Source organism: Eretmochelys imbricata, chromosome 4, assembly GCF_965152235.1.
Source record: "Eretmochelys imbricata isolate rEreImb1 chromosome 4, rEreImb1.hap1, whole genome shotgun sequence".
Lineage (NCBI taxonomy): Eukaryota > Metazoa > Chordata > Testudines > Cheloniidae > Eretmochelys > Eretmochelys imbricata.
The window spans coordinates 12,962,263-12,977,212 of record NC_135575.1 but is presented as its reverse complement, the minus strand read 5'-3'; the positions used below and the strand labels follow the sequence as shown (position 1 = coordinate 12,977,212).

The window sequence follows — 14,950 nt, the reverse complement described above, 5'->3', positions numbered from 1 at the left end:
GTCAGTGGAAAGATTCCCACTGACTTCAGTGAGCTTTGGATGAGGTTCCAGGTCAGGATGTCTGGTTCATCAGTTAAGGTTTGTAAGGTGTGCTTGCAGCTCCTTCACAGGCAACTTGGACAGATGCCATGTTTGCCAATTTTCCCTTAAGCCAAATTGTATCTGCCTGTTCAAAACTGCTAATCTGTTTATTATGAGTCCAATATGCATGCCACTGAATGTCAGACACTAAATGTAGGGTCTTGCGCAGCTTGTTCTCCTTTAAACACTTCTGCTTTTACTGAAAATACCTTTCCACAAAATAGGAAGGAACTGATGCAACATTGTAGGTCAGCACAGAAGTCACATTCGGTTCAACATGGACGTTGAACTTTGCTATCTGAGACTTTTATCACTTTGCATTTTTTATGGAAAGCATTCTGGTTTGTTATGACTGTGGAAATAAGAGAGACTGTTCCAGACTTAGCAGGCTGAAGGTGGACATACTTGCAAAGGGTGCTCGGAGTGACAGGGAGCGCTTTTGCCTGTTTATAATACAGAAAGGTCTGAAAGCTAAAGGGTTTTTTGTCCTGCTTGTTAGAAAAATTGGATCCTGAGTAGGCTGGAAGGCTCTGTGGCAGGGGTGTCCCATTTGGTGGAGAGTTCCAAATTACATTTTGAATTATGGGCCATGGACTGGGTCTGAATTTATAACCACATACTCCTTTTAATCCACAATGGATCTCCCACTGAGGTCAATGAGAGAGTTGCACAAAGATCATAGGTAGAGTGTGCCCTTTATGTAGTGATTAAACTCTTAGTTATTATTTACGGTCACATTCAGTATCGCTACGTGGAGAATCTGCTCCCTTTTGAGAGGACTCCTGATGTTTCTCCCCTTTGTTTTCTCCCTTCCCCATCCTCCTGTCTGTTTCTTTTCTTACCCTGGCTTTGAGGGGGTGTCCTCTGTTCCTCCCTTGGTATTTCCTTCCTGGCAGCAGCTCCTAATTCACACCACTTTGAGAGCTTCTTTCCCAATCTATTTCCGGTTTCAGCTGTTAGAATGACCCTCAACAAAATAGTTACCTTTGTCTGTGAAGTGCATCTCTGGCTTTAGCATTTATGTTCAAATGAGATTAATGATGGCAGGAGAGTTCACAGCTCTCAGCCCTTGTTTCAGGCTCCCTGTAGTCTCAGGCAGAGCTCACTGCATTTGCTCACATTTTAAACATTTTTTGCACCCATGAGGACTAAAAATGTACTACTTAATAATGAAAGCTGAGATTCTGAACAATCTGTGTGTCAGTAAGGGGACTACATACACCAAGCAGGCTTCACACTTGACATAGTTCTATGGTAACTGAAGAGCTAGTATCAAGAGTCCAGAGGTAGAAAGCTGAGCAAAGGGATTTCTAGTGCCTGCTTGAAACTTTTTTTTATTAACACTTATTTAACTTCACTGATTAACAATTGAGAGGGGGGAAGTCTTTGTTAAAAATTCAAAGCCCTTCCCACTTCACTGAAGGTGTGAGTGGTCTCTTTATACCTCCCCTGAGAATTCTAGGAAGCTCCAGCAGAATATCAGTCTTGACATTTTTGATTTTAAGGTTTAAAAAAAAAGAAAAAGAAAATCCTTCTTTACATATTTTAAAGATGCAAAACTGGTATTGATCTTAGTAGTTTTGAAACCTTACAGACCTTCTGAATGTCCTCAACAAAAATATTTGGAAACCCTTTCATTATAATCTTAATGTGTTGTTTTGGTTTAGTTTTTTAAGGGGGGAGAGAAATTAGAGGTCATTAGTCAGGTTTTAGTACCTGCTCTACCTTTCCCTGTTTTGTTACTTAAAACCACAGCCTGAAAATCAAACTCTCCAACTTGCCTGAAGGCAGTAGAGATTTTTTCATGAGTGAATGGAGCTGGGGAATTACTGGCTCCCTCTGTGGAAAGGAGGGGAACTGAAGACAGTGAAACAGCTTTTTGCACTGCTCTTTCTTTAACCCAAGGAGGAGGAAAGACAGGGAGCAGATCAGCAGTGGCAACTCTAAGAGTATGTCTACACTTTGAGCTAGACGTGTAAATTCCAGCTTGAAAAAACATAGCTGCACTAGCCTCTGGTTGAGCTAGTGTGCTAAAAGTAGAGTGTAGCCACAGTAGCATGAGTAGTGGGAGGAGCTAGCTACCCCAAATATGTGCTTAGCATCTTGGACTGGTCTGTACTTGGGGTGACTAGCCCCTCCTGACACTTAAACTGCTGCGGCTACACTCTATTTTTAGTGAGTGAGTTTGATCAAAGCTTGCGCTTGTATGTCAGCTCACGATGGGAATTACATCCCCAGCTCGGAGTGTAGACATACCCTCGGTTATTTTGGCAAGGAATAGAGCAGCCTCTTAGGCCCTGCCTGCCCTAGGAAAAAGGTGTGTTTAAAGCCTGATAGGTAACCCATTACAATCTTAGTGTTCACCTCCACCAGCTAGCACAGAATGACTGTTAGTGTTAAACTACAACTTGCCTTGTTAAAACTACAACTACACTAGGACTGTCAATGTGTGAGCTAACATGTTAAAATACACTTTCTTTCCTATGAAGACAAGACTGTACTGACTGACTCTTACAGGGACGAGGGAGCAGAGTTAATCACTCCTTGAGGGACAGCATTGATTGGGGTTAACAGAACTGGGGTTTTTGAGGGGGTAGAGAGAGCAGAATTGATTGGATTTGAGGAGGAACAAGTGGAGTTCAGCTGATTTTTGTGGGGTGATCAAACTGATTGAGGAGAATGAAAATCATAGAATCATAGAATATCAGGGTTGGAAGGGACCTCAGGAGGTCATCTAGTCCAACCCCCTGCTCAAAGCAGGGCCAATCCCCAATTTTTGCCCCAGATCCCTAAATGGCCCCCTCAAGGATTGAACTCACAACCCTGGGTTTAGCAGGCCAATGCTCAAACCACTGAGCTATCCGTGGCAGGTGTATCAATGCAAATGAAATTTGAATAGCTTTAGGGACATGACTCTTGTGGTGGGCTTAGGCATATAGTCTCTTTGGGCAAGCAGGTGTTTGGGAAGTTTTTCAAACTCTGCTTATAATACTTTCTTTCAATCCTAAACTCAGTTTTGCAAAGTAAAGAGTGTCCTTTCTTTTCCACTGTTGATGGGAAATGAGCTTTAAAAACGAGTCAAATGTTTGTATGCTTGGGATTAGTTTGTATGTAAAGCTGATAAATGCTAATAGCAAGAAATGTAATCTAAACTAAACAACGTTGTGTTGAAATGCACAAATGCTAAGAAAAGCAGAGTTTTGTTACTGGGAGAGAACATGTCCTGGTTTGTGTGAAATTTACTTCACAGGTGCCAGCTTGGGAATCACCAGTGATGGGTTTTTTGAACTTGAAGAATTGCCCAGGTAAGCAAACCAAAAAATAGACTCTCAGGACCAGCAAAATCAGCTATCTTAGGCTGCTCTCAGCATGCTCCTCAAAGCAAAACACGTGGGACTCCATTTGTTGTACCCTGCCCCCCCATTGTGCAGTAATTTATTCCTGTGCAAAATGGGTATAAAACACTGCCTGATCAGAAAGGGCCAGGACAGTCGTGATTCTGACCTCTGGCTTTGTGTTTATTAAAATACAGGATTTTTTTTAAATTTTTTTTTAAATTTTTTTTTAATAACTACATTAGGGCAGCACAGGACTCTTTGAATCTTTGCTTCTTGTCTTTCATGTGCTGTGGAGAGGCATTGCAACTCATTGTCACACTCACTCCCCAGCGCAGTGAGTGGCAGAAGCAGGGCACCCAGCCACTGCTGCGCTGACCCCATGGGCAGGAGGTTTTCTGACCCAAACCTGTCACTTGTAGTCAGGTCATAATGGGTTGCAAGGCTTTAGTAGTCAGTGATGGTAGTTCACACTGGTCTAAACCCTTGATAAAGCAGGAGTAACTTATTTGGCACTGTTTTGTCACATTCTCTCCAGCTACTGCTAAAGCCGTATTGGAGTCCCATGCAACCTTCACACCCAGAAGGAGTACATGTACCACTACCTCCTAGTGTGTGTTGTGACAACAGAACCCACCTGCTGACAATCTTCCTTCAGGAAGGAGGTTGCAATGATTTAAAGCCTATGGACAGTGCCCTTGGGATTATGGGAAGACTGAGAGACTGGTTCATTCCCATGAACGAGGGAAAGATATGAAACTGTAGAGACTCCATCCAGGGCGTGGCATCCTGTTCTGTGTGTTGATGTCTGTGCCTTTCCTTTAGCTTTTCTTAGATTCTCCATTTGGAGCAGAAAATAATGGATGGCAGGCCAACTGAGCCTCAGCCACTGGAGTGGCCTTGTGCCCAGCCATCTTGTACAGGGTCCCTGGTGGCTTGTCTGAGGATGCCTTGACTGATCCTGCTATTTTGCCTGTTTCACTGACCCTGCCTCCAACTCCCTGGTCTCCTGGCTGACCCAATGTCAATGGACAAGAGTGTCCCTGCCTGCCCAAGAGAGGATGCCAGCTTTTGCTTGGCATAACCACTCTGCAGCCCCACACCTGTGCCTGACCCTTAAATGGCATCTTGCTTTCCTTTTCAATCTTTCTTTATGTGGCTGGGGGGAAATTGACTTAAAATCATAGCTTTGTAAGTGAGCCAAAAACAACTGTCATGGTAACCATATCAATACTCCATCAAAACAGAAATGAAAGACGGCTCATTTTGTGAGTTGGTTTTCGTGTAGCATGTAGTTAATAAAGTAGGTTTACAACATATGTGGCCATTGAGTTAAAGCCTAAGATCATGGGAAAGAACATACAATGTAGATCTAGCTGTGGGGTGCAGTCGCATGTGAAATAGACCCAGAATCCAGACATGTCTGGATTACAGGAGACACCTTGTCCTTTCGTTCAGGCAGTAAGAACCTGTGCCAAAGGTCTGTTCTGTTATCTCTGATGCTGCATGTGTGATCTTGTTGCTTTTCATAGCATCATAGAAGATCAGGGTTGGAAGGGACCTCAGGAGGTCATCAACCCCCTGCTCAAAGCAGGACCAATCCCCAACTAAATCATCCCAGCCAGGGCTTTGTCAAGCCTGACCTTAAAAATATCTAAGGAAGGAGATTCCACCACCTCCCTAGGTAACGCATTCCAGTGTTTTCCTCAGGCGCAGCGTTGTTGTTGGTGCTGGATACATTGCTGTGGAGATAGCCGGAATCCTTTCCACACTGGGATCAAAGACATCCTTACTGATACGTCATGACAAGGTACAACAGATCATAATATCCAATGTTACTTGCTTCTCCAGTGATCTCAGTGCCAATTAAAAATAGTACAGATGCTTTCTCTGCACTCACTGGATGAAAGCATTTTGGGCAGCTGAGGCAAATGAAATTGCTGGACAGAATAACTAGAAGCTTGTTGGGACTGATCATATTAATTTAGAGAAGTTGATTTGTCTTAGTAATATAAATAACATACAAAAAATTGTAATGCAACATTCAGGTTGCAGAGTTAAAATCTCAATATCAAGAGATACAAAAAATAAATTTCTAGTAATAACTGGGCCATGTAGCATGTTTTGTATTTTATGGTCTAAAACATAATACTGAGCTAGACAGAAAAGAATAGAAAATACTAGAGAAGGTGTCTGTAATGTGGGTTACTTATTACTGCTGTAGAAACCTTAAAGGTCACTGTTAAAGGATTTCTAAACATTGTACTTGAGCCATATAAGTAAAAAATGTCTAGGTTTTTGTCAATGTTTTTTTCTTATTTTCTTCAGAAATAACAGAAATGACATGTCTGCTCCTCCCTGTTTTTTGCTGGAGGACTTCTTGAGGTTGTCAGGAGATGTGCATTGTTAGCTTTCTAACCACAACACAAAGGGTGTTGACTCTATCCATAGACTTCCTCCCAAATTTTCATTAGACGTTAGCGTTAAATAGGTGTAAACAAAAACAGAACTCTAAACAGTCTGTCAGTTACTCAGCATTCACTCCTCTCACTTTTGTGATGTTGTTTTACTGGGGCCATGTCTGTACACATTTTAAACCAACTTAATTAAATGGGTTTGAAGTTGCTGTAGTTAGATCAGAGCCACCTCCTTGTGTGGACGCTCTTCAGTCTGTTTAAGAGTGCCTTGTATTTCTTTAGCTCAACTTAAGCTAAAGTGAGTGCCCCCACACGAGCTCTGTGACAGTCTGGGGGATGTGTCTGTTGGATTAGGAATTCCATTTTTGTTTTGTGAATGCCATGTATGATTATAGTCCTTGTGGATTAGTGCAGAGGTTTTGTAGCAAGAGTTATGTCTGGGAAGCTGTGACAGAGCATTCAAGGGACATCAACATTGTTCCTGTATGGGAGAGTTGTTCAATGGGGGTTCTATCAACAGGGCCACTGACCTTGAAAGGACTTTCTACCCAGAAGCTGTGTGCACATGTGTGTATGTTTTGGAGCCTTGAAGTTTCCCGACAGAAGCTCACTAGTAAGAGAGGGAACAGGTGGTTTTACAAGGAAGCTACCCTCTGTGAAGGGGTCGGCTCCACTGTCAGAAGCAGGAACGCCAGTGGGATGGTGAGCCCTAAGGACTCAGACCAATCCCAGGACTCTTGGGAGTGGTGAGGTCAGATGAGGGATTGAATTCAGGAGTTTGTTTTCCATAGATCTGAAACAAGCACAAAACAGTTAGAGTAAAGTGTAAGAAAGTCCTTTGCAGTGCCTGAGTTACTTGCTTTACTGCCACATTGTCCCTGAAGGTTGTAAGTAGGAAATCGGAGCTCACATAGCCAAGTTGGAGTCTGGGGGGAGCTTGTCTAAGCAGCGGGGGGCTTAGGTGGGCTGTTGCTCTGATTCCAAAGTCTCACTGCCCAAGAAGGCTGTCAGAGTCTGCATCTCAGAGGGAGCCTGAGAAACCTAGCTAGGAACAGTGATCAGTCACTATCCATACTCGCAAGCCTAGAGGTGCATGGGATTCAGTGGTTGAATCCAGTCACAACAGCTGTGTCCATCCAGAGAGCAAGGACCAGCCCATATTGGTAGCCATGGCATCGATAGTCCCCTTTCACAGAGAGGTCTCCTTTTAAAACGTTCTTTGAACTCTCTTGCCCATTCACTTCCACTGGGAAATTTCCTGGCTCCAACCCGCTCCTCTCCACAGGCTTTTAGGCAGAGTCCATTCGAAGTCAGTATCCCTGTCAGCAGAACCCCTATTCTTTCTGTAATAGAGAGTCGTTCAGTGTTGATGTCCCTTGAAGGCTCTGTCAGTTTTCTAGACCTAGGTTCTGCTACAAAATATCTGCTCTAATCCACAAGAACTGTTACAATCTCATTCACAAAACAAAAATGGAGTTCCTAATAATACACACATCTCCCAACTATCATAAGGTTGATAAACTGATTTAACTTGTGTTTAGATCAGGTCTGGGCCTCCAGTCAACAGTATCTTCTGGAGTACACAGCACTTGAATTTCTGTCAGAATTAAGCAGAGAACATCCTTGAAGTTTTTTTTCCTTTTACAGCTTGCCTTTAACCTCTGCATTTCATGACTCTGATTTTGATTGTGCAACTTCTTTAATAATGGTTAATTCACCATTATCTTTTGTATTTAATGTCCTAGTTTTTTAAGAGGAGGAAATTATAAGGATACAGGACAAAAGTATTTGCTGTTGCCCAAGTGCCATAGACATCCTTGTCCCAGTCTCTTTAACTGTCAGAGGCCCAGACAGAGTAAAACCAGTGGTGTTCTGCTGCCTTGGGTGGGGCAACAGAGCAGTGACATGCACAGAGGTCAGCCTGCTGGGGGAACTTTCTTTGCTAGCCCAGTTGAAACTTTAGGAGAAAAGCCAATCGTGGACATACCCACAATGAACAAAGCACACTCCTGCACAGACACCCATATGCAGTGGATCTCACTAGAAGTGCATGTGTTTGGGCTGACACTTTCTTTGCCTTATCTCAGTTCAGGACTTTTTAAAAAAGTTTGAGCAAAATCAGTTCTTCGAGTGATTGCATGTGTGCATTCCACTCTTGGTGTGTGCACACCCCATGCCCAGTTGCCAGAAATTTTTTCCTTGGTGGGACCCGTAGGAGTGGCTCAAGTGCCCTGTGCTGCCACATGCTTCTGGCACCAGCATTAAGGTTATTAGTGTTTAGTTAGTTCGGTTTTTACCCCATCTGAGGGTTTTGGATGATTCCCAGTGAAAAGGGGTTGCTTGGTCACTGGGCTTCAAGCCCTGAAGTTCCTGCAATAAGGCTATGCCCGTGAGTGACCTGCACTCAAGTTGTTTGAAGTGCCCTAGGGAAGCTCATATTGGGGAGCATCGCCAAATTTGCAGAGACTTTAAGGTTCACATGAAAAATGATTGAGAAGCCATGCTAAAGTTTCTGGTCATGGAGGCTGCCTTGAGACCTCCATCTGAGCCAGGTCAGTGAGACTCGGCACTGAATGCCTCGGTGTCGGTAATGAGTGCACCTCCTACCGTGCCTGAGTCCCAATACCATTCGCTATCTCCAGTGCCTAAGAAGAAGCATAAGAAGCAGATTGCCAAGAGAGGAAGGTCCTTGGCACCAAAGTCTGCTAAGCATGGGGGGAAAGAGTAGAATGCTGCTTGGGTGCTGCAGAAGATGGCACCATTGACTGGTGCCGAGGCTGGTTCCATCGAGTCCAGAACCAGAAGGAGCTCCCTCCACATCTGTGGCACCACACTGACCCGACACTGTCTCAGTACTGACCACACCAGAGGCATTTGCAGCTGCCAGGGTCCTCCTGACCATGTCAATGCCAGTATTGCCAACAGTACAAGAGTCGATCCTATCAGTGCCAGCAGACACAGGAGAACCAGCAGGATTGTTACAATGCTCAGTGCCATGCCAGCTTCGTGTACCACTGACAGCTTGCCCTTTGGTACAGTCAAAGGGAAAACTTGCAATGTTTGCTTCTCTGTGGGCCTCTGCACCTTGGCATCAATCACCGGGTCTGTCTAGAACTGTGTGTCCATGGTCAGGGGAAGGAGAGTTGTTGTCTTGTGAATCAAGAATTGGGTCCTATATTTCTCATCCTTTGAGCCACATCTGCTGTCCCTCCTCCAGATGTTTCTACCCTTCCATAGAGCCGGTCACAGGAGTACCATCGAGTGCTTGGCTAGGAGGTCACTGGGGGTCTATGCCTGTCAAGTGGCATCTTTGGAATCCGAGGGGGCTTTCCCTGGTTTCCATGGCATCAGAGAGGCATGTGGCACCTACCCACTAGACAGCACCCATTCCTGACTCCGGTACCACGCCCAATACAGGACATCAAGTGCCAGCTCAACAAGACCCTAGAGATCAAGAAATGGAAGAAGAGCATCTGCAGCCAGTTCTGGGGTCCTCTTCCTCCTCCCCTGATGATGATGCAGTCTCAGGAGTGGGCAGGTTGCCTGCACCAGATGACTATAAGGCACGCCAAGAATTGTTGTAGGGTGGCCTTAAGTCTGGGCATACAGGTAGAGGAAGTTAAAGAATCCTCTCACATCTGGTCAATATTTTAGCCCTGTCTCTCAGTGAGGGTATTGTGGATCCAGTTAATGGGCTGTGGCAGACCCCTGCATCCTTTCCCCCAACTTCAAAAAGGGCCCTATTCTGGATGTTTGTAAAGCAGCTACCTGGTCATTGGTGTGCACTTTCTCCTCCCACTACCCCATCAGCCAATACTGAAGAGATGATGCCAAATTTTCTCGAGCTGTACTACATTCTGTGTGTGCATGGACTCTGATCCCTGTGTCTGTTTAACTACTTGGGAGTCACCAAGAGTGGCATGCACATGTGCAATCACTCAAAGAAGAGAAACAGTTACTAACCTTTTGTAATTGTTGTTCTTCGAGATCCGTTGCACATGTCCATTCCATGACCCCCCTCCAACCCTTCTTCTTCAGCGTTTCCAGAAAGAAGAAACTGAAGGGGTTCACGGTCTGCTGGCCCTTCATACCAGCACCAGCAAAGAGTGCTTGAGCCACCCTAACAGGTACCACTGAGGGGAAAATTTCTGGCAACTGCGCGCCCACACACACACCAAGGGTGGAATGGACATGTGCAACACCTCTCAAAGAGCAGTAGTTATATAAGGTTAGTAACCATTTTTTCGCTAAAGTAGTTTGCCCTTATTACCACGTGGTTACAGAACTATTGGCATGCTCACACAATTCATAACTTTTGTTTGATTGCAACAGGACAAGACAAGAATAGGTACAAATTAGAGGTGATGTGAAAGTAGCATTTAGATGGGAACATAGTAAATTGCATGTAATCTTGATGGATTGTATGGATTTCCATGCAGGTGTTAAGGACTTTTGATTCAATGATCAGCGCAAACTGCACTCAGGAACTGGAGAATGCTGGCATAGATTGCTGGAAGCATTCACTGGTACAGTATTACCCACACACTTCATTATTTAGGTCTGAGTCTCTCCTATGGACCCATAACTTGATCCTTTTTTATTTCATTTTTGCTTAAAATGTCCTAATTTTCCTCAGCACTGTTACAGCATCTGATCATGGCCATAGTGAGATATTCATATCTGATTACTATATTGCTAGTTTATCACTCCTATATCAATGCTTTGTAAATGCCCTATGTGGAGCTATATTTCATTTTCTGATATGTAATTCCGCAGCAGCTCTTGTCTCTTGAACATTGTTTGTAGAAGTAGATGGGGGAAGGGGAACACACGATGAAAAGGCAGTTCTTTGGCTATCGTCTATGTGAACCTTATGCATGGTGCACATGTGCCTTGTGCCTGCAGGTCTGGAACCAACCAGTGGAGCCAGGTCTGTGCCCTACATGCACGCTTGTCTTTAAACCCAAGGGCATATAGGGCAGTGTGGCCCCTGTCCTTCTCAGTTCCCTCTTACCATTTAATGTCAGTGAATGAGAACTTAGCAGAGTCCATCTGCCCCTGTAGTGGCTCATTCTGAGGGAAAAGTCCTGCTCTTTAGCTTTTGTTGTTCTTATCTATTAGCGGTTTATCACACTGCAACACTGTTTCGTGTTTCTGCCCCGTTGGCCGTGTGCTGTTCCAAGGCATCACTTTCCTGCCTCAGGGCCAAACATTACAGCTTCTCTCCTCCTTGAGTTGTCTTGGAGCCAAATCTATCCCCAGCACCCCAAGACAGAAGAGACAGACTTTGGGGTCCTCGTTTTCTCCAGTGGTGTGGGCGAGAGCCACCCTGGAGTCTCCCAACGCAATAAGCACTCACCGACTGCAGATACCAGGTGGCTCCCTGGGCCTCTATGGAATTGCCCCCTCTTGGGCAGTGTGGGCTCCCAATCTCAGCATGACAAACCAGACCAGGCCGTAGGTTGCCTTGGAGAAGAACCAGGTTGTGAGATGGAGAGGAAGGTCTAAATAAGCCACCATATGATGATCCTCCTGGCCCTGTCATGTGTCATCGTCCTCCTCCTCCCTCTCACCAGACCAAGCGGTGACTCAAAGCACCACTGTGCCCTGCTGACTTTCAAGGATCTCCTGTGCAGGGTAAGAGACCCTCTGCCATGCTGGCAGCAGTGCAGGAGAAGTTCCACGTACTCTCAAACCACCACAACCGGGGAGACTGACCACAGCAGCCAACGAGGGTTCCCTGGAACCAGTTGTGGACCAGTGTGTAGGAGGACGGGTGGATGCTACTGAGCCCCTCAGAAGGGGATTGACTGTATCTTTACTTCACCTCTCCCCCACCCCTACTTACCTTGTTCCAGAAGTCAGTGAGAAATTGGAACATCTAGGTGCACCATGATTAAGGCGAAGATTTTGTCATGGATATTTTTAGTAAAAGTCACAGGTCACGGGCAATAAAGAAGAATTTACAGAAGCCTGTGACCTGTCCCTGACTTTTACTAAAAATATTGCTGACAAAATGGGGAGCCCAGCTGCGGGGTCCACACACTGCCTGCAGAGGTTGGGAAGCTGCGGGGGTGGCTCCCACCGCCTGTGCGGGCTCGGAGCTCCGGGGTACTCCTGCCACTCGCGGCAGCTGGGACCTTTGAAGGACCCCGATGCCCGCAGTGGCTTGGAACCCTGGAGACCTACTGCACATGGCGGCTCGGACTCCAGGGCCCCCACTGCCCATGGTGGCCAGGAGCTGCGGCCCCACCACCCATGGTGGCTGGGAACTCTGGGGGGCCCCTGACCTCAGGAACCTGCAGCTCCTGGCCAACAGGGCTGAATTCACGGAGGTCGCTGGAAGTTACAGATTCTGTGACTTCCGTGACCTCGGTGAAAAAATCGTAGCCTTAACCATGATCTGTGCCCCACGAGGGAGATGTGTAGGGATTGGACTGCTTGGCAGGGAGGCCTACTTCTCTGCAACCTCACACGTGAGGGTTGCAGGCTACCTGGTCTTACTCACCAGGCAGGCATAACTCTCCCTTGGCACTGGCTATCAGCTCCTTGACAAATTCCTGAATGACTGTAAAACAGAGTGGACACATCTAATATGGCTGTCTGCTCAGCTGCCGCAGACGTAGCTACGCAGAGACCATTGAAGGAAAGCCATGCCATGATAGACTTGCCGTTCCATGGTCCTGAGCTCCTTCGATTGTAAATTGCCTGGGGCAGGGATTGTCTTTTTGTTCTGTTCATACAGTGCCTACCAAAGTGGGGTTCTAGTTCAAGACTGGGGCTCCTACGCACTGTGGTACATCATAGATTCCAAGGCCAGAAGGGACCATTGTGATAGTCTAGTCTGACCTCTTGTATATCACAGGTCATAGAGCTTCCCCAAAACTCCTAGAGCAGATCTTTTGAAAAAACATCCAATCTTGATTTTAAAAATTGCTACTGATGGGGAATCTGCCACAACCCTTGTTAAGTTGTTCCAGTGGCTAAATACTCTCTCTGTTAAAAATTTATGCTGTATTTCCAGTCTGATTTTGTCTAGCTTCAACTTCCAGCCATTGGATTGTGTTTATACTTTTCTCTTCTAGACTGAAGAACCCATTATTAAATATTTGTTCCCCATGTAGGTATTTACAGACTGTAACCAAGTCATTCCATACTTTTTCTTTGTTAACTAAATAGACTGAGCTCCTGGAGCTCAATCACTAAAAGGCATGTTTTCTAATCTTCTAATCATTCTTGTGACTCTTCTGACCCCTCTCCAATTTAACATCCTTCTTGAATTATGGACACCAGAACTGGACATAGTATGCCAGCAGCAGTTGCATCAATGCCAAATAGAGGTAAAGTAACCTCTCTTCTGCTACTTGAGATTCTCCAATTTATGCATCCAAGGATCACATTAGCTGTCTTGGCCACAGTGTCACACTGGCAGCTCATGTTCAGCTGATTATCCATGACAACCCCCAAATCTTTTTCCGAGTCACTAATTCTCAGGATAGAGTCCCCAATCCTCTAAGCATGGCCTACAAACACCTCATACTCAGCTCAAAGTCTGTTACCATGTGCGATTTGGCACATTAACTACAAGTCTCTCTTTACATTTTGTTGCAAAACCACAAACAAATTTTGTAATTATTGGCATGGCATTTGGTGTGTGCTCCAGTTATAAACAGCTGGATTTGATCTTTCATGTTCACTTTAAGATGGTTTTGGTGACAGTGACTCACCCCAAAAATTCCACTTTTAATCTTTTAAGCTTAATCTGTATTTGTGGTTACCAATAGGTCAAATCGGTTACAAAATCTCCTCTTGGATTGTTGGAGGTTACGGTGATATCCTCTGCGCCTGGTCACAAACCCACAGTTAGCACAATCCCGGATGTTGACTGTCTGCTGTGGGCCATTGGACGAGATCCAAACACTGAGGGGCTTAATCTAGACAAACTGGTGAGACAGACAGATTTTATATCCTAGTAATTATGAAAATGCACATTGTATTAACTCCTTGCTTATGTGGCCCCAGTTCTTCCATGACTTACCTTTGCAGGAACAGAGCCCTGTATCTACATGGGGTTTAGGGGAGGACCACGGCCATGGTTATAATATAATCCCATATAATACACTCCACTTGAAAAGCCCTAGGCTAAAGAGGGTAGTATGAAAACAAACCCACAAATATTTAAGTATGAGGAAGTTTTTAATTGTATCTTCCAGCACTGACTGGAGACCTGATAGATGAATTGGGGCAGGGGTAACTCAGTGCCTTTGATAGCCAAATCATCTATGAATGATGACACTGCATTATAAAATAACTCTTGTCCTTGAATCGTTGTTCTCCTGGGCTGGAGTTGAAAATGATGTAACTGCTGCAGAGGGTAGGAGACCAAACTATTGTTAGCACCACTGTTACACTGGTTGGGCCTTTAGAAACTATGCAAAAAATTAAGGTAAATGTGTGAAATTTTTCCTATGTTTATTTTTAAACTTCATATTGCACAGTTAGGCTTCATATCTCGTAGGAATGTAAATGTCACTTTGAATAGGGTATGATACTATGAAATGTTCCTAGAGTCTGTCATTTTTCCCCCCATAATCCATAGTGTGTATATTAACATGGTTGCTGTTTCCAATATTAGGGTCTTAAGTTAGATGCTAAAGGTCACATTGCAGTTGATGAGTTCCAGAACACCAGCAGGAAAGGGATCTACGCTGTCGGGGATGTATGTGGAAAAGCACTCCTGACCCCAGGTAATAGGCCTTTGTTGCGTTGCGCTGTACTGCTGCCTAGGGTAGGGGATCCTGTACCTGTGATGGTAATGCTCACTTACCTACATTTAGCCACTAGGGGCAACATTTTCAAAAATAGATGCCAAAAGTTAGTGAGATTTTCAAAACTGCCTACGTGACTTAGGAGCACAAGTCCCCAGAAAGCCCAATGGTGGCAAAGAGAAACACACGAATTGATTTCAGTGACACTTCCAAGCCCATTTAAAAACAATTGAAACTCCTCTCCTTCCCCCTGCTTAAAGTGTGGGGGCGGGTAAGGAAGAATCTATTCTTCTTGCCCCTGCTGCTCAACTCCTTCCAACATTTTCAGAGGCTGGTGCTATAATTCCTC

The 14,950-nt window shown here is 45.0% G+C and overlaps 1 protein-coding gene across 5 annotated transcripts in view; it reads left to right on the top strand.

The window, feature by feature from the left end:
- GSR (glutathione-disulfide reductase) overlaps window positions 1–14,950 on the top strand; it is a 33,273-nt gene that overhangs the window by 9,733 nt on the left and 8,590 nt on the right. For 3 of the 5 annotated variants that reach the window (XM_077814847.1, XM_077814846.1, XM_077814848.1), the window contains exons 6-10: window positions 3,332–3,386; window positions 5,127–5,226; window positions 10,273–10,359; window positions 13,618–13,779; window positions 14,469–14,580. In XM_077814847.1, coding sequence (XP_077670973.1) covers window positions 3,332–3,386; window positions 5,127–5,226; window positions 10,273–10,359; window positions 13,618–13,779; window positions 14,469–14,580 — 516 coding nt within the window. The remainder of the gene's footprint in view (window positions 1–3,331; window positions 3,387–5,126; window positions 5,227–10,272; window positions 10,360–13,617; window positions 13,780–14,468; window positions 14,581–14,950) is intronic. The other 2 variants (XM_077814851.1, XM_077814850.1) reach the window with 1 other exon arrangement.